General features: G+C 49.9%; 2 protein-coding genes across 2 annotated transcripts in view; both read left to right on the forward strand.

Moving 5' to 3' along the window:
* LOC141568971 (uncharacterized) overlaps positions 1 to 3,061 on the forward strand; it is a 29,498-nt gene extending 26,437 nt beyond the window's left edge. Inside the window, exon 5 of the mRNA XM_074320419.1 lies at positions 2,961 to 3,061. The gene's annotated coding sequence lies outside the window, so the exon portion shown is untranslated. The remainder of the gene's footprint in view (positions 1 to 2,960) is intronic.
* Positions 3,062 to 11,880: 8,819 nt separating this feature from the next.
* On the forward strand, positions 11,881 to 14,562 carry BHLHA9 (basic helix-loop-helix family member a9). The gene has a single exon (XM_019739435.2). It carries the CDS (start codon positions 12,075 to 12,077, stop codon positions 12,744 to 12,746), a length of 672 nt encoding a protein of 223 aa, XP_019594994.2. The 5' UTR covers positions 11,881 to 12,074; the 3' UTR covers positions 12,747 to 14,562.
* Positions 14,563 to 19,888: the final 5,326 nt, after the last annotated feature.

A 19,888-nucleotide genomic window follows, 5' to 3' on the forward strand; every position in this document is an offset into this window, starting at 1 on the left:
ATGGGCATAACAATACTTATGGCAAAGGGCTGTTCTAAAGCTAAGGAGACCTCAGCAGGGCCTGGAGAATGTTCACTCCCTTTCTTCCCCTTCCCTGACCCACCCCAAGCAGGTGTTCGGTCCAGGCCTGGGCTCTTTGCATTATGGGAGAATAGATGGATATATACCAGAACCCTGCAGGAGGTGGTGAATAATCTGTAAGCACAATTCCCAGCTCAGATCCTGGCCCTGGGAGACCGAGTGAAGGAAGCGCCAGGACCTGGGGTGCGCGAGCCCCCGGCCCCTCCCATTAGAGCGGCTTGTGGCTGGATGTGCGGCCAGCCCGCAGGACTTACGCGGGTCCCCACCAGTCTCCGTCGCTTCTGGGCGCTGCGTTCCCCCTCGCCCCCGCCCCCCCACCCCGCGCCTTCCAACACGGTTCTAGCTCCCGGTCTTAGCTCGTAAATCTCCTTCACACAGAGGACGATAAATCAAGGGGCAGTGGAGGACCCCCCAGCAGCCTGAGCCCTCCCTCCCCCTTCTGGAGCGGACGGGGGCGCAGGAAGCCCCTGGGACAGGGTGGGCGGGGCCGCCCCAGACCCGCCCACTGCGGTGTGTTAATTACAGGCTGGCGATCCGTGGGGCCTGATTTATTGCGGAGCTGTCCGAGTCCTGCGGCGGGGGCTGGGCACGTCTCGCGGAGCCTGGAGGGGCAGGGGGGAAGAGACCTGAGAAGCTCCCAAATTCTGAGGACCTTGTTGAAATGACAATCTTGATAGTAATAAACTGTAATATGTTTATATAAATAAAATATAAACATTATAATAGCCATAGCTAACATTCATTGAGGGACTGCGCCAAACTGCGCTAACATTCATTGGGCTAAACACCTTATTAATTCATTCATCAAATAGTTATCGAATGCCTATTCGATGCCAAGAATCTTGCATATACTCACATTCTCTCATGAACGTCCCCAAACAGCCCTACAAGTTAGTATGGTTCCCATTTTTCAGATGGAGAAATTCAATCAAGAAACATTTACCTGACCTGTCCAAGGTCACTAAGTGAGTGGGTAGTGGGTTCAGGACTCATATCCCTGGCTATTGGTCCCTGGAGCTTAAACTTTTGCGACTAGATGACCCTGCCTCTTTGCTGCCATGTGCCTCACTATCTCACTGCTGCACGGATGTCTTAACCTGGCTGAGGGACTCAGTCCCCATTGGCAAAGGAGGCCCTCCGCCTCTTTTTTTTTTTTTTTTTTTTTGAGGTGGTAAATTCAAAAGGAGTTAGGAGGATCAAATGAAACTGAAGCTTATGCAAATGCTTTTTACAAAATTATCTGTAGAGTAAAGCGAGAATAGATGTGAAGGAGCTAGAACATCTATTCTGTGTATGATGGGAGAACCATGAGAAAGAAAAGCAAAAGTGCAACAGAAGCAATATTTGAAAAGATAAAGGTGAGGAACTTTACCAATCTGAGGAAAGAAACAAGCCACCAATTCAAGAAGCCCAACAAATCCTAGAAGATAAAATAATTTTAAACCCCATACACTTAGATGCATCATAGTGAAATATTAAAACCAAAACAATGCAAGTTTCAAAGTCAATCTGGAAAACAAATTACCTTCAAAGGAGCAACAGTTACTCTGAAGCTGACATCTCATCAATTTTCAATGAAAGTAAACCGACAACATCATATCTTCAAAGCGATTCAAAAAACATAACCATCAACCAAGACTTGCATAAGGGAAATAAAGGTGAGCGAGTCATCACCAGCAGTCTTTCCCTAGAGGAAATTCTCAAGAACGGAACTCAGGCAGAAAGAAAAGATCCCAGTTGGAATGTCTGAGATGCAGGAGGAAATGAAGAGCAAAGAAATTAGGAAATATATGAGCAAATTTAAATAAGCACTGGTTGTATAAAAAAAGTTATCTGTAAAGCTCTGTATGACAGTGTATTATTAGTTAAGGTGATGTCAAATACTTGAATAGATAAATCTCCAAATCTCAGTGGTCTAAACATAGGTTTATTTCTTGCTCATGTCATCATTCAATGTGGGTGTTCCTAGTCAGACAGCTTTCCTGGGCAGATCTCCTCCAGGCATGAGGAAGGACCCAGGCTCACCACCTTTAGCTGGTGGCTCTGGTGGCTGCCCTAGGTCTTCGAGCCAGGAGGAAGGGGAAGGAGAATAGAGGATGCATGTGGGAGGTTGTTATGGGCCGGCCTGGAAGTGGCGCATATCACTTCTGCTCACATTCATAGGCGAACTCAGACAACTGCAGGAAAGGCTGGGAAATGGTGTAACTGCTGCATTCTTTATCTGTAACAAGTGACCTCAAAACTTACTGGCTTAAAAGAAGAATGAACATTTATTATTCTACAGTTTCTATGGGTCAGGATTTCAGGAGTGGCCTACCTGGATGGTTCTCTTCCCCTTTTTGTTCATGATGGAGTATGTATGTGACTCCTAGAACTCCTGCAGCCATTTTGCCACCATAAGGGAAGCCACGTAGTAAAAAAAACGTACATAGACAACCTATGAAAAAAATCACAGAAGAATAATTAAAGGGATGATTAAACAACAAAAAAAGGGATTCTAAATTCCCATAGAAGTGTAAAGGGCTAAGAACACCCAAGACAATTCTGAAAATGAACAAGGAGACCAAGGGATTAAACAGGCATTAAAGAGAGATGGCTGGAGGTGGCATTATTATATCATTATTATATTAGAGACATGTGGCATTACAAACAATCAGAGACAGAATAAACTATTCTCCAAACGGAGTTGGAAAAATTGGCACCTGGGTTCCAATAAAAACAAAAATTAATAATCATGAAAGCAATAACAACTACAATAATAATGGCTACCATTTACTGAAATCTACAAAGTGCTAGAAGTTTTCATTGGATTTATCTCATTCTATTCACACATCAGTCCTACAAGGTAGATATTCTCATTTCTTATTCCGAATTCACAGATGAGAAAACTGAACCTCATGAGGGCAAAAATGGCTCCTTGAGACCACACATGGCTCAGTCTCCAGCGCACTGGGTAAGAGCCCTATTTCCCCTCCTTACAACAGCTGGACCCTGTCTTGAGACTTGCAGACCAGGGCAGAAGCTGTGTCTCTCGGGAGACAGGGACAGAGCCCTCTGTCTACACCAAGCAGGCCCCAGACCCAGAATTCCTACTTCACCCCTGTCTGACCCTGGGGCAGATCTATGGCCGATTAGAACCTGGCTAAAAGCACAGAGGTCTCTTTGTCATTGCTTTAATGAGAAGCCAATCACTAGGTCATTAGTGGGTGGAGGTGATGAGGAGTTGGGTACTGGGGTGGGAGGGAGGAGGATAGTCTGGGTTACCTGGATGATTTACAGCTGCAGTGGCCAGGCTGACTGGGGAAGGGAGCCAAGAGGCAGGAGAAAGTTAATAACATTCACCAAGCATCTTAGAGGAGCCAGGCCCTGTGCTGGGAGTATATCATGCTCTCTTTTATTTAATCCTCACAACAAATCTGATGAAGTAATAGTATAACATACCCCCATTTTACAGACAAGGAAACTGAGGCTATACAGCTAATAAATACTCTGCTGTTCTGTGTTATAGGCACCGCAGAGGTGAATGTAGGTGAAGGGCTAAGAAATCTTCTAGCTTTGGACCAAGAAGGAACAAACTGTCAGGATATGCTTTATGGAGGGATGTTACTCTGTGGGCTGAGAATAGGGGCAGGGGAGAGGGTCATATCCCTGCATGAGCTGGGGTGCTAAGTAAGTTTGCCAGAAAGAGGATAGTAATAATAACAACAACAGAATATTACTGAGTACCTAGTATGTGCCAGCCACTGCACTAAGGGCTTTCTGTGCAGGGTGTCCTTTAACTCTCACAACTCCATGAGGAGGCTGTTACTAACCCATCTTACAGATGAGGAAACCGAGGCTCAGGGAGGGTAAGTCACTGGCCTCAGGTCTCAAAGCTGGCAAACAGCAGGTACAAGGATTGACTTGCGATTAAAAGAAAAGAAATAGGATGGTTGCTTACTTTCTGCTCTGTGTTGTCAGCATTCTTGGTGGTAAATCTAATTTGTTTCACATAAGCAGAAGACGAAGTCATTGGGCAGATCCGAAGGATCTCACAAGATCAATGGGAAGTTAAGAAAGCCTGAGAATTAAGTTTGGAAGACTCATAGGAATTACAGGAACCTGCGTGGCTGGACCCCCAGCCTAGCCAGTAGCCTCCTGTGGATGCTCCCATGGGACGCGGGAGGCCACTGGCCCTCCTACCAAGCGATTTCTCCCCTCTTCCCTGTTTCTGTGAGAGACCTGCTCTACCTGCACTCGGTCTGTCCTAGTGCCAGGAATCTCTCCCACCTAGAGCCTCACCATGGAGATGCCCCTCCCTCCAGATAGCAAGACTATTCTAATGCTGCACAGCAAACAACGACCACAGAAAAATTCACCACAAGCCCCAGGTCTCGCAGCCCCCAGGAGGAGATGACCATTTTGCCATCAGCTCTCTGCCCTTCCTGAGCCTTCTCCCTTGTCCATCGTGGACTCCAGTTCAGAGCCCATCACTAGGGGCTGCTCAGAAATCTCAGGCCTCAGGTTTTTGAAGGAGGATGTGGAGATGATAACACTTCCCTTTCATCATTGGCTACATCCAGTTCGTCACCCCCATGTGCCAATTCTACTTTCCAAACAGGTGTTGACTCCAGCTCCACTCTCTCACAACCACGTGCATAGCTCTGGCCCTCCTCTCTCACCTGGACCCTTGCAATAGCCTCCTAACTGGAGTTTGTCTTATCACCATTCTCCACACTGTTCAAAGGAGTTCTAGGACAACCCAAATGCAACTGTGTCACACCTGAGATGAATACCCTTTTGTGGTACTTAGTTACCTACACGACAAAACCCAAGCCTTTCGGCATGATGCCTAGTGATTCCATCTCATCTCCCATCACTTCCTAGTTTCATGGTCTGGCAAAGTCAATTTACTGTATTTTCCTCATCATACTATGATGGCTTATCATTCCAGGCCTTGGCACATGCTGTTCCCTCAGTCTTCAATGCCTTTCCATCCCTTGTCTGTTTGGCAAACTCCTATTCATCCTTTGAAATCCAGTTCAGGCATCATCTCCCCTGTAAAACCTTTCCTGACCCCTCAAAGAAGTCCATCCTCCATCCTCTGCACCACTTCCAAACCTTATACATTCTTTTGTTTTATGCTAATTTATTTATGAGATGGCCTTCATTAGATGGCAAGCTCCATGAGGGAGGGACCATGTCTGTTTTGTTCATCCTTATGTCTCCAGTACCTAATCCAAGACCTTGCAAATAGTAGGTGCTCAATAAATGTGTAACTTAATTGACTTGGAAAGGTTTGCTGAGATCACGGGGAATGAATGAAAAAGAAGAGTGTTTGGGGGTTGGAAGGTGGTAAGAGCCAGACTTGACTTATGAGGGGTGAGAATTTAGGCAGGGAGATGAAAGAAGGGAGTGAAGGTATTAATTCCAGGGGTAGGGAAAGACTAAGTTGGAGAAAGAAGCCCGAACACATTTGTTTTTCCAAGGAAGGAGTCAGTGGAGAGGGAAAGCCTTAGAACCAAGGGGGGGGAGGCAATTGAGGATGCAAGGCCCCCAGAAGAGACAGAATGAAGTCAGGAGAGGAAAGAAGAGGACAGGACCTCCAGAGGACAGGCAGAAATAGCTGGGGAGGGAGGAAGGACACTGACACAAAGATGGGTGCTGCCTGGAGACGATGGGGTAGAGGGTGTCCTCACCCAGCAGTCAGAGAAAGCTAATAGTTTTTCTTTTGTTTTTAAAGATCCATGAAGTGAGCGGAGGAAATAAATATTTAATGGCTTCCATCTCTTGCCAAATAAAAGTAGAAGATACTGTCACCAACCTGAGCTCACCCCTTACTCTGTCTGCCCCAGCCCCACTGGCCACCTTGTTGTTCCTGGAACTGGTAGATACCCTCCTGCCTCAGGGCCTTTGCACCTGAGGTTCCCTCTGCCTGGAAGCTCTTCCCCATGACAGCCACAAGGCCCTCCTTGTCTCATGCCAGCCCTTACTCAGATGTCACCTTCTCAGGTACGCTTTCCCTGACCCCACCTCCTTCTACCCCATACATACGTACTCACAATTTCTATCTTTTCTGGTGTTATTTTTTTTATGTCGTATTTATCAACCTCTAATATACTCCTAATGGTATGTATTTACTACATGAATTAGTTATTTTCCCTATTATTTTTTCTCCACGCTAGACTCTGACTTCCTCCAGGACAGGTTTTTGTTTGCTCTATTTACTGCTCTACTAGAATAGTCAGTCAATACATTTTTGTTGAATGAATGAATGAATGGGCAGAGGCTGCAACTGAGCCCAAATCTGTCCTATTCCAAATTTCCCCTGCACTAAGCAGGTCTCTCAGCTGAAATGCGGAGGGGTCTCCGCCTGCGAGAGAAGGGAGACCTTGCCTTTCTGGAAGCCAACTCTCCCGGGAGGGTCGAATACTTAGAACCCCATAGGGTCGGTTTCTCCGGCAAGCCGGTTCCCGGGCTTTCTCTCCAAGGTGGGAGTTCTGTCCTCCCTCGGGGGAGCGACGCCGGAACTTCCAGAGGACGAGCAGGAATTTCTGAAATCCAGGCTCAGCCTAGCGGTAATAGGCACCTTCGTGGCCGCCAGCGGAACCACCAGGCCCTAAATCACGGCCGCGGCCCCTCCTCCCTCTGCCTGCCTCCTCCGGCCGGGCCTGGAGAAGCTGTGCTCCCGGGCAGGGGCGGGTTCCAGCCGCCAGGCGCGGCGAACTGGCCGCCGCTGCAGGTGCCGCGGAAATACTTGCTCTGCTGCCGGCTTTGAAGTCGGCGGGCGACCCCTCTCCCGCCCGGTACGCCTGCGCCCCCCGCCTCCCCCCGGATCACACCTAGCGATCCAAGGGAGTCCCTGCGGATTCGTGGGAAGGGGGCTGAGTGCAACGGGGGCGCCTCTCTCTGGGAGCCCCCACCATTTGTCAAGAGAGTGTCGCCCCAGCGTTATTAACTGGGCTATTTCCTGACATGTGCCGGGATAGGAGGGGGAGCCAGCCTGGAAATGCATGAAACACTGGCAGGAAAGGCCAAGCCAGTTTTGGGAAGGGATGGCCCGCTGCCAGCCCTGGGTAATGTGTGCTGTTTGGGCATTTGCTTTACTTGTACTAACCTCTTCATGTCTTAATGGTGTTGATTTGAGGGTTCATGTTTAGGGGGTCAGCGGGGACAGCGGTGGTTCAAGTTTCTTTCTTTCCCTTCCTGATTTTCTATGACTGTTTTGTTTCTTTTGAGCCCCATCGCTCTCCACTGCGATGAATTTTCCCTCCAACCAACGCGCGGAAGGGGATGTTCTAATTAATGTGCAAGAACGAAATTGTGTGGAGTCAAAATTATCCTGGAATAAGATTTAAATTGCAGTACACAAGGCATTATGTATAGAGCCTGGAACAATTCTTATGCAAGCTAACATTTAATAAGCCCTGAGCCAGACTCTGAAAGAACAAATATGTATTACATCCTTCTGAACATCCAAACCACTTTGCTGTAAAGACAGAATTTTGAATTCAAGATACCTAGAAGTGGCGTCTGAGAAGTTTTAAGGTGCCAACCACATGTTGAGAACCACAGCTTTAAGAAAACCATCAAATTCCGCCCAGGTGCCTGGATTGGTGGGGAATTCTAAAGCATATCTATTTGGCTGCAAGGTTTACTTCCTTTTATTTTTAATAATGAGCTTCTATAGACTTAAGTTAATACACAGGTTTGTGGCTGTCAATACACGTGAACGCCTGTAGCCCCGGGCCTGGTATTTAATAGGTGCTCAATAAATATTTACTGGATTTGAATATAGAGCTTGCTTGATCAGACCAGTGTGGAATTTCCAGAGATTCGTGAATATCTTAGTATCAGGGATTGAAACATTTATTCAACATTCGGCAAATATTTCCTTGTACCCACCATGTACCAGGCACTGTGCTAGGAACGGGAATACAGAAGTGACCTAGATGCAGACCCAGCATGAACGTAAAAGTACAGTCTGAGCTATTAAATTCTAAGGTGGGATTAAGCACAGGGGAGCCCTGTGGGAGAGGGCCAAGGGCTGGTTTCACAAAGGAGGAAAGGTTAGCGAGATTCTTGGAGGCTGGTGACTGAACTCAATCAGGCCACTGCTGGCCATTGAACTCAATCCAGAACTCAGACAGGCAATGAGATCTGAAGCCTTCCCAACGCTGCATGCAGGGAGCTGAGTCCCAGAGTCCCTCAGGCTGCTCCTGGCTCCCTGGGCCCTAACTCACCTGTGGTAGGATCAGCCTGTGGGGACTTGCTGGTCGCTTTGGCTCTCTGGTGCTGTGCCCGGGGTCCCAGCAGTCATCAGTTCAGAGATTGAATTATCCAAGAAAGCACAGGCAGCAAAATTCAGCCCAGGAGGCAGGCAGTGGAGCCGCTCCAGACTTCTGGCTTCCAACCCGTATTCTCTATTCCTTCCTGCTTGTCTCTCTTCATTTAGAGGACCCTCCCCCCTCCCTCCCCGCCTTCCCCTCCCTCCATGTTTTCTCTATATTGGTCAAGTTCTTTTTATTTTTCACACCTGGTTGAAATTATCTGAATATCTCACTGGCTTTTGTTTCAAAGAGCAGATGCCAGGTCTCTAATACCTGCAGGTGGTCAGTGGGGGCTGTGGGGACTGGGGTTGGGGTGCAGGTGTTCTCTGAACTGAGAATGCAGGTACAGCCCAGAATGGTTAGGAGCTTGGTCTTCAAATAGGAGCCACACCACCTGATTTGAAATTCTGGCTCAGCCACAGCTCAGCCCTCTAACTTGGGGCAAGTTTCTTAACTCTCTCAGAGTCTGTTTCCAGTCTATACAATGGGCATTAATAATAAGACCTATTGTATAGGATTGTTGTGAAGCTAAGATAATGTAGGCTTATAAAGCACTTAGTACCGTGCCTATAAGCACTCAATAGGAGTCAGTACCAATATTATCAAGATGATTATTGTTATTGTTGCTAATTATAACTAAGTAGCATCCTGTCCATGGTGGACTGGGAGTTCTCAACTGGAAGAAGGAAAACTATTGGAAACAGTTTAAGCTTGTTTATTTTATCACCTGACTGGCACCCTCCCCTCAGCTCCTGCGTTGCCCCAGGCAGATTCTCCCCTTTGTGAGGCTGCCCTGGGGACAGGTGGGAAGGGAAGGCTTCCTTGGATAGGTTATCTCCATCCTTCCATGGAGATGGGAGTGCTCTGGCCTTGCCCATTGATTTCCTTCTGATGTGGGTCGTATGAGCTCCCCAGGAACACCGCAGGGGAGAGGAAGCCCGCCAGTGGTCATGCGTAGGCTGAGGTTATCCTCCAGATAACAAGATGCAGTATTTCTTGAGGCCCATTCTTCATCAGGGTCCATGTCATTGAGTCCTCTGGGGTTGATATCACGCCCATTTTGCAGATAGAAAAGTGAGGGTTGGAGCTTTCCCCAAGATCTTCATGAAAGTGACAAATATCAGGTGAGTTTAGAGTTAATCTTCTGATCATGACCATTACACTACTCTATGCTACACTTCGGGCCAGCTTAATGGGTTGGGACCTGTGTAGCCGCACAAGCCCTATGCTTAGAAGGGCCCCAATCTCGGTTTAGTGTTCTGCCGTCACCATCTTCAAATTCTTAATAATTTTGAACAAGGGGCCCCGCATTTTCATTTTGCACTGAGCCCTGAAAATTATGTTGCTGGTCCTGCCTATCCTCTTTTGCAGATGTCTTCCTTGTAAACAAAATCAAAAGGGTACAGGGAGGGGCATGTGACTGGCACAAGGTCACATAGCAGGTTGATGGCAGAACTAGAGCAGGTCCAGTAGAATTCTCTGGAAGCACTCATGTGTCCAACTATGCCCTAAATGGGGGAAGTTCTGGAAGAGGCTACTGGCTGGGGGTGGGAGGGCAAGAGAGGGCTCCCACCCACCAAACCACCTCTCCACCTGGCCCTTTTGAGACTTACATGTTCACTTGCTGCCTCCTGGCTGGGCCCCCTTTGAGCCCAGGGGTCAGGCTTTTCTGAGGGGCTGGGCAAGGCTGATGAGCAGAGCAATGAGTCAGCTCTCTCTAGAGTGGCCTCAAGGAGCTAAGGGGCATGGACGAGGGAGGGAGCAGAGGTGGCCATGGAATGGGCCTCTCAGGAACCAGACTGGGCTTTGACCTGATTCCCTGCCTCTCACTCTGAGACCCATTGAGACTGACATCCTTGGAGGGGTGGACATGAGTGCTCAGATAGCTGGGGCCTATGCTCTGTGTAGAATCCTGCTTGAGGCGTGTGTTTCTGTGTGTGTGTGTGTGTGTGTGTGTGTGTTGTGGGGATGGTGGGAAACATTTTGAGCATAGAGAAAACATCCAATTCCAGCTGCTTTCATTCACTTTTTTTTTCTTTTTCCTCCTTCTTCCGCCTTCCCCCCTCCGATTCAGGCCTTTTTTTCTCAGCCTAGTTGTGTAGGCCCATGCTGGTATAATGGGCCAGGGAACTGTGTCCTACACAACTAGACTGAGCAGCTCACGGCAGCTCTCACCCGCTGATGGCTGCCAGCCACTCATGCTGGACTGCGGCACATGGCAGCATTCAGCAACCCACAGCAGCTCACGCCAACCTCTGGCTGCTCACAGCTGCCCAGCTCCAGGGAGAGCTGTTGTTCACAATCTTAGCTGTACAGGGTGCAGCTCACTGGCCCATATGGGAATCGAACCGGCGACCTTGGCGTTAGGAGCATGGTGCTCCCACCACCTGAGCCACCGGGCCGGCACTCATTCACTTTTTAATTTCACAGATATTTCAGATTTGGGGAATACAGCCTCAGAAATACAAACAGCCTTGGGTGCTTACAGTCTGGTGGGTGAGACAGACAATAAAACAAATAATCAGACAAATAAATACATTGATTTGTTTCCTAGTGCCTGGCTCTTTCTCTTCATGGACTAATTCAGTTTGAAATAATTGTGTTAATGGTATCTTCTTTGGTAAGATGGATGGGAACCCCATGGCCATCCCAGCCTACACCACAGCAGGCCTTGGCATTTTGGAGGCATTTGGATCATGGCTGGGAATGAGATTGACCTTGATGCTCCAAATAAGTCACCTGGGGATGCATGAAATTCCACTGGGGGTCTTTCTCTAGGATTGAGCATTACTATTTTACTTAGACCTTGTTTAAAATTGAAATCCTTGGGGGTGGGGGTGCTAGGTGGTTTACTGAGTTCGTAACATGGCAGTGCTGTCTCATGAGATAGGGCTGCCCAAGGGCCCTGACCCCCCCAAAGATGCCCCTGATGGGTACCACAAGGGGGTCCAGAAGACCACAAGACAATCTTCTCAGTCACCTTCTGCTGCTGACTCAGCCCAGCTCTGCCTGCAGAAAGGGGAGCCAGAGGGAGAGAGGGGAGAGTAAGGCCTAATCAAAACCCAAACCCAGAATTCCACTGCTTCACTCTGGTAGCTGCAAAAGCCAGAAACTCCAGGCCCATCTTAACCTGCAGGGAACTGCAGTAACAGATCTACCCCCTCCCTGATGGAACAGTCATGTTTTCTTCAATGACAGCTCTGTGGTTGCCTACAGTATGTGACAGAAACTTTCAAGGTTCTTGAAATACATTCAACTACCACTGCGATCTTTCTATGCTCTGCTTGCCCAAATTTGTAACTCTATTTGGGGTGGAGAGGAAGAATGTGGAACCCAGCCACCCCAGAGAGGCCCTTGAGTGAGGCAGGACAAGCTCTCCCTGGGGCTGGAGCACTGTCCTGGGCGTGGCCTGGCTGCCTGTCTTGTCCCCTCATACAAGAATCTGCATGCTTCCTCCCTTCCTTGTTTCCTTCCTCTTGGTCCCCGCCCTCGACAACCTACCTGGAGGCAGGTAATAAAGCTGGAGGAGGGAGATGGATGGATAGGGAGGGCAGAGAGCCACGTGGTGCCATAAAGCCCAGCTAGAGAGGGCCCATCCTGGGAGTGTCCAGCCTGCAGGAGCCAACGCTGCGGAGGTGGACTCTCAGCTTTGCGAGCCTGAGCAGCAAGGCCCTGGAGAAGGCCATGCACCGGGACGTGCCAGGACCAGGCCTCAGGGGCCTGAAGGGGGCTGAGGGCTCCACGAAGGGCTGGGGGGACTCTTGCCTGGAGGCCGGGAGAGATTTTGGGGTGCTGAGGGAGAACGGCGCCCCCCGTGGCCTGGGAGAGGCAGAGGAGGTACCAAGCAGCAGAAAGCGCACGCGGCCGGTGCGGTCCAAGGCGCGGCGCGTGGCGGCCAACGTGCGGGAGCGCAAGCGCATCCTGGACTACAATGAGGCTTTCAACGCGTTGCGCCGGGCGTTGCGGCACGACCTGGGCGGCAAGAGGCTCTCCAAGATCGCCACGCTGCGCAGGGCCATCCACCGCATAACGGCGCTCTCCTTGGTCCTGCGTGCCAGCCCCGCGCCCCGCTGGCCCTGCGGGCACCTGGAGTGCCATGGCCAGGCCGCGCGCGCTGGGGGAGCCGGGGACGCCGGGGACGCCGGCTCCAGTCCACCGCGGCTCGCGCCGCAGCCCGCCAGGCTCTTTGCGCCGCGCTGCGCCTCGTGCTCCCCGCATACGCCCCTGGGACGGCCCAGGTTGGCGGCCGAGGCCCAGGCCTCCGCGGGAAGCTGGCGCCGATGTCCAGGGGCTCCCTTTGCCTGGCAGCTGGGCCACCCGCGGGCGGGCTCCGTGCTGGGCTACCAGCACCCTTGACCTGGCCATGAGCAGGTGGAGGGAGGCTGGCCCGGGGGGAGCCAATGGCAGGATGACTACAAAAGGGAAGACTGCAGAGAACGTCCCAGATGGAGCAAAGCTGAACAGGCCGAAGCCTGAGGGGAAAAGCGGTGTTGGACTTGCCTGTGGGAAGGGACTCCGGAACCTCCGGCTGCGCACCCCACTCTCCACAATCCCAACCTCGGGTGGCAGCTGGGAGAAAGGAGCAGGAAGGATCCTGCGGGCTCTTTCTTACATTCGGACTTGATGAACTCTTCTTGGAAAGTGACGGTTTGCATCCCTGTGCCTGAGTCCTATTTTCTCTTGTTGCTTTTCAGGAACATGGGAGCTTTTGGACAGGGAGACTTGTATGTAGGAGTGTGGGTGGCACCTGGTGTGTGGTCTGATGGCACAGTGCTGATGCCCCAAGCCTGTGACCTGGGCGAGGCAATCAGAAGCAGCCAAATAAAAAGGAAGCGCTCATCTCCGTCTGCTCCCAGACTCCTCTGGGCTCAGTGACCCAGGGAGTAGGAAGGCTGAGGGGCTCGAGGCCTGGAGGCTCACGCTGGAATGTTGGGCCCCAGACGGGAGCCCACGGGTAGATGCATGGGGGCACTGGGTGATGGCAAAACTCCTGGTGTGGCTGAGCACTGTGAAGAGCACTGTGGGAGAGGACATTGTTTGGGGAGGGGAAGTGGGACTTGGAGGCTAAGGATAGGGTTAGCCCCATCTCCGGGCCTGCCAGGTCTGCTCCCTGCAGTGAGTCACGGTGAGAGTGCCAGTGCAAATAGAGTCTGGGCCAGTCTCAGGAAAGTAAGCTGAAGGTAGGGCCAAATTGTGTGTGTGTGTGTGTGTGTGTGTGTGTCCTGCCTGAATCCCACGTGATGAGATAAAGCTTCCAGGGAAGAGGGAACCAGTGCAGGCAGGGCCTTTGTGATGAGGGACAGATTTGGAATTCAGGAAAGATTATGGGGAGGCGGTTAAGGGAAGTGGGGCCTCAGGCCAAGGTCCCTGAGGAAATAGGAGGCACAGCCAGCTCCCCAGAGATACCTGGAGAGCTGCTCTCATCTAAGATGAGCATTCCTGCACGAGCGTCTGGCCTCTCTCAGGCTGGCTGGGCTGGTGGGACTGGTGCTGCTTGCTGGGTAAGGACCCAGACATGCCAGGGGAGGGCTGATGGCTTTCTGGTCTCCTTGGAGAGCTGGGCTCTTGCCAGCTGTGGGGAAGAGTTCCACAGCTCAGAATGGGGGACCCCATAGGAGCTGGAGACATGCCCTTAGCCCCACGGAGGAATGAGGGCTCCCCAGAGCAATCGAGGTGAGGCTCACTGCCATAATCAGAGATATCTTTGCTTTCTGCAAGCCCCAAGACTGCCTGGTACACTTGGCATCCTGTCCCCAGCTCAAAGACTGCCGGTTTCACAGGGCAGGTGGCTATGACACAGATCACAGGACAGCTTTGACTCTGGGTCATAAGGGTCATGGGGTCCAGCCAGGGGCAAACTGTGGGACTCTGGCCCCAGGCCCACCCACTGAACCTTCCCTCTCATGGAGAGGCAGTGTGATAGTCTGAGGTGCACAGAAAAGAGCCAGACGGGCCTGGGATCCCATCTCCACTCGGCCGCTTCCTCCATGTGTGACCCATGGCGTCACTTCACTTCACTAAGCCTCTAGTGCCTCACCTCTGACCCAGGTGATTCCACCTCCGCGTAGCTGTGAGGATGAACACTCCTTCATAATCTACGGTTGCTGGCAATGAGAAGCTGTGCCACAAATTGGTACTGTTTGTATATTATTAGAATCTTATGACAATGCTTTCATCTTGCTTCAGCCTCAGGTTTTTATTCTCTGGAAACATGATAACATAACAAGCAAGTCCTGCTTTCCTATATTCCAGGATAGAAAGAGCGGAGAGTGTTTCTTGCCCAGTTGCACTTTCAGCCCCGGGTTGGTGAGGACACTCTCTGCAGGTGGAAGAGGGAGTGTGTAGAAGTGTGAGGTCAGCAGGAGGAATGTGAAAGTACTTCTCCGTCTCCTCACTGACCAGCAAAGTGACCTTGGCAAATCGCCTCATGACTTTGAGCCTTGGTGTTCCCATCCGTTACAGGATACGATTTACATCAGAGACGGTTGTGAAGACTAAATGGGATAATGCACTGAAAACACTTGGTACAGTACCCGGTCCAGGCAAGTACTCGCTGAGTGGAAGCTGTTAAAACATATTCTAGGGGAGTCCGGTTCGCTCGGTTGGTTAGAGTGCTCTTAACAACAAGGTTGCTGGTGCGATCCCCGCCTGCGCCACTGTGAGCTGCGCCCTCCACAACTAGATTGAAACAACTACCTGACTTGGAGCTGATGGGTCCTGGAAACACACACACACACACACACACACACACACAAGAACATATTCTATACACAAGGTTGTTATAAGGAAAGAATGTATGGGAAGGTGTTTTATAAACTAAAGTCTACAACACATTTGTTATTATCATTATTTTACCAGGTCTATGTGTTTGAGTGCACACACCTGTATGTTTGCCTGCTGATACGGATTTGCCTAGCATTTGGAGGGTTTTTTTTGACATGCACACATTGTGTGCATGTTTATAGAGATGTGTGGATGTGTGAGTATTTGTGTGTGTACACGTGTGTGTATTGACCTAACAGGTACCCCCTCTTCTCCCTGATGCTTTAGGGGATCCTACGCCAGAATACATTTAATTATGTGCCTTCCAGGTTTTTGGGAACCCTTACTTGAGTTTTTAAAATCTGCTTCCCAAGACCATATCCATTCTCCAAGATGACTGGTCACTGTCGAGAAAAGATAAATCTGTGATTGTTAAAGAAATGGAATTTATCAACTGAGACCAGATAGGTTTGTCCAAATATAGAGAAAAATAGTACAAAGATAGGTGTTAAACGAATAAAAAATGGAAAGTACTGGAAAGAGAAAACATGTAAGACAGAGCTGCTAAAACTGATGGCCATAAGATACGAAAGACAGATATACATAAAGACAGAAATTATGTATCTATAAGGTTAGTAACAATGACCCACTCAAAAAGTGTTCAAAGGAGAGAGAGAGAGCTACTGAAGGGCAGAGAATAATCATTATAGCACTTTCAGCAACTTGATACTCACAAAGGCCTCTTATGCACTCAGTCTCTTGGCTTCTCTTCCAAGCCCTTTCTTTATACCCCCTCCCTCTATCACAGGAAACAGTAGTACCTCACCTCTCTAGCAATGAATGAGACAGGCAGCAAAAATAAATAACAATGATAAGACCCAGTGTTGTTGAGGATGTGGTGAAAAGGGCACATTTACAGATTTCTAGTTGTGCTGTGTAGCTGTTCTTTTTTTTCTTTGGTAAATAACAAATTGGCAAAATCATAATAAAATAAAAACACTCCAAGACAATAACCCAAAAGGAAATCAAATTTCCAAAAGGCAGTCCCAGCAGTACTGTACAAAATGGTGAAAGATTTGAAACAACACAAAGCCCAACCAGAGAGGCCTGGCAAAGTGCACTCTGGGAGTCTATCAAGGTGAAAATCACGGTGAGTTAGGGGAGCAGATCACAAAGTGCTCGGTGCCCACTGATTACAACTGTAGACAAACATGTACGTGCATGAAAAGACCGTGAGAGAATGTGGAAGGATGTAAACAGGGTTAATGGCCATTAGGTTCTTTGTCATTTTTTTTAAAAGGTGAAAGATTTGTCTCTGTAGGGCACCTTTCTGAGAGGAGTACGGAAATGTTTTGAGCAAGGGCAGCAGGGATGAAGTATGTTGAGTGGACTCCTTTGGAGGGACCCTACCTCACGGATGTGAAACGGGTGCTTGGTGTGGGGAGCATGATCACATCAAGTTTTCCTTACACTTGGCACTTGGCGTGTGTGTGTGTGTGTGTGTGTGTGTGTGTGTAGACACCAGAGGAGGGTGAGCTGGGCCCAGGAAGGCCGCAGCGAGAAGAGGACTTTGCTTAATTGCTCCTGCCCTCTCAGCCACATAAGGGTTCCTGACACTGAATGAGCCAAGGGGAGAAAGGGCTGTGGGGGCTCTATTACCTCTTCCCCTTGGATTAGGTTCCAACTTTCCTACCCTTCTGAGGTTTGCTTCCCTGCCGGCCCCACCCTCCGGTATGCAGGTCCACCCTCCACTGTTACATCTCAGCATCCTTCCTGCTAAGGCTGGGGGCGGCAGAGGGGGAGCGGCTGTTGGTGTGGACACACCCTGGGCGCGTGGTTGGAGCCTTCACCTTCCTCTGGTTCACCCAGCTGGTCTTCACTGTGAGCCAGGCTCTGGGCTGGGGAGCTGTGGGTACGCCTGCCTCCTCCAGGACCTCACAGCCCAGGGGGGAAGGGGAACAGAGAGGGCAATCATTTTCTTCGGTTCCCTATGTCCACACGCGGGAGCAGCCAGCTGTGGAACAGAAGGAGGTCTATACATCGGTCTAGCTGGGCGGGGGCTCATAGCTCAGACTCCTGAAATCAGGCAGGACAGGTGGAAGGTGAAGTTGGAGGAACTCAATGCCCTCCCTTCTTAAAAGCTGCAGCTGACCTTGTGGCTGGGCTGAAAATGGGCCCAAGGTCCTCAGATCTTCATGTTACAAGTCTAAAACTTTAAAGTTTTTATGTGAAATGGAGATTTAAAAAAATACGTATTGAGTCAATACTGTGCAGGCCAGCCCCACTTTGTAAGATGAATATGGCCCAAGGGCGTCCACTCAAGACTTCAGTTGGGGTTTGGAGGAATGAGGAGGTAGCCCCGCAGGCCGGCGCGGGCACAGCTGGCTGGGAGGGGCTCAGCAGCCCTGGATCGCAGACCGGAAGCTCCCTTCTTGCCTCTCCTCCCTGCGGTCTCCGCTCCACCTCTGGTCCTTCCCCGCATCACCACAAGGCCACTAGATGGCACCACGAGCCCAGGGGTGGGCAAACCTGAGTACCTCCCCCGCCCCAAGTTCCCAATCCCAGCCCACCGTCACAGCCATGGGGACTTCTTGGCTTTTTCTTTTCTCTTTGAATTTTTATTAAGTGAAAAAGACCCCTTTATGTCATGTTCATTCTGTTCTCTAGGCCAGCGATGCCTAATAGAAATATAATACAAGCCACATTTGTAATTTTTAAGTTTCTTGTAGGCACATTTAAAAAAGGAGAAAGACACAGGTGATATTAATTTTGGTAATGTTTTATTTAGCCCACTATATCCAAAATATTCTCATTTCAATAGGTAATCAATGTACAAAGTATTAACAAGATATTTTACCTTTTTTTTTTTTTTTTTTGGTACTAAGCATTCAAAATTCCGTGTGTGTGTTTTATACTCACAGCACATCTCAATGTGGACTAGCCACATTTCAAAGGTTCAGTAGTTCCATTTAGCTAGAGGCTACAGAATTGGGCTGGGCAGCTGTAGGCCCAGTGGAGGGCCTGAGTTCCGCCCCCTGAGGGTCGGCTCCCAGGTTGTAACACGGAATTCTGTCCAAGTTGGATACTGACTTACAGTCTAGGGATCTCAGGGACCCAACCCTATGCAAGAGCTCTCATATTTAAAAAGGCATAGGGGCGGCCGGTGAGCTCAGTTGGTTAGAGCACGGTGCTCTTAACAACAAGGTTGCCGGTTCGATCCCCACATGGGCCACTGCTAGCTGTACCCTCCACAATTAGATTGAAACAACTACTTGACTTGGAGCTAATGGGTCCTGGAAAAACACACTTAAAATAATAATAGTCATAGTAATAATAATAATAATAATAATAATAATAATAATAATACTTTTAAAAAGGCATCAGCACATTTCTGGAAGTTCCTGGGCAGAGGAGCCCGGCTCACACACACATACCTCCCTCACCCTGGCCTGGGGTGGGTAAGAGCCTCCCTGAGGACCTAGGTGAGGAAGAAGCATCCACTCCCCTCAATCTCACTGTCCTGGAGGCCTGCAGTTTATCAAACCTGAAATTTGTCACAAAGCCACAAACTAGTTTTGAAACTTAATTGCCTCCAGGAGTCCTTTTGGCTCCCCAGGCTCCCCCTCAGACCCTAGCATGTGGCTCTTCGCTGCTCCCCTCTGGGGGTGGGTTCTGCCCTCTCTCTGCCCCATCTCACTCCCTCCTTCGGTTGTCATTCTCCATGCTGGAAGCAGCATTTCTGAAGTCGGCTAGATACCAGACACAACGCCATTTGTTTCCACTAAAATGGTTCATTTTGCTTCAAACTAGTCCCCAGACTGGACAGAAACGATGTCTGGTTTGGATATAGTTTGAAATGAGCATTTCTTTCCATTTCTGGGCCTCAGTTTTCTAACCAGTGATATCAAAGGACTTGGACTCTCACCGCAGAAGCCCCTTCCATCTCTACCATCTCCCCCCCCGCCCGTGCATGACCCCTTAAACTGTTTCCTACATCCTCCCCTAAACTACACACACACACACACACACACACACCCTGGTGGCTCCAGGTCACCCTTTTATAAAACAATGTAAGGAAAGAGACTGGGGAGGAGAAGAGAGAACAAAGGCAGATAATAAGAAAGAGAGAGGACAGGCAGCCAGAACCCAGGCCCTTCCGAGTTGGCATGTGTCCCCAGAAGCCCCTCACAGGAGGACATTTGACTGCTCTTCAGCACCACAAACGCTCTGATGGGCATGAGATGGGGCCAACACTTCCCCCCAGTACCCCATCTGCCCCACACTTTGGTGAGCCTGTAGGAGCCACACAGATGCTCCCATCTCCCCTTCCCTCCCGGAGCCAGGAGCCAGGCTCTGAGTTGGAGGTCAGGGCTGGGGTGGGTTGTGATAGCTTCAGGGCCCGGTCTTTCCCAACAGATAGGAGACAGCACCAGCTGCTCCAGTAGGAGAAAAGCAGAGGGCTCAGTTTCCCAGGACGGTGGAAGACATACCCCCTGGTGACCCACTTTGTCTTTTTCCCCTTCCAGAGCTCCCAGCCTAGAGGAGCAGGTCCTGTGGCTGCAAAGGAAAGCAGAGGCCATTCAAGTCCCGCTGGGCTTGGCTGGGCTGGGCAGAGGCAGAATGCTTCTGGGCGGTTCTCTGGGGAGAGGGGAAGTGAAAAGAAAAAGCATCTCTGAGGAGGCCAGGGAGGGCGGGAGGCTGTGTGGCATAGGTACACACACACACACACACACACA

This window comes from Rhinolophus sinicus, linkage group LG15 (genome assembly GCF_036562045.2).
Source record: "Rhinolophus sinicus isolate RSC01 linkage group LG15, ASM3656204v1, whole genome shotgun sequence".
NCBI classification, from domain to species: Eukaryota; Metazoa; Chordata; class Mammalia; order Chiroptera; family Rhinolophidae; genus Rhinolophus; species Rhinolophus sinicus.

Bases quoted from the DNA above. Each gene is read 5' to 3' on its own strand.
- BHLHA9 (XM_019739435.2), top strand. From the start codon at position 12,075: ATGCACCGGGACGTGCCAGGACCAGGCCTCAGGGGCCTGAAGGGGGCT.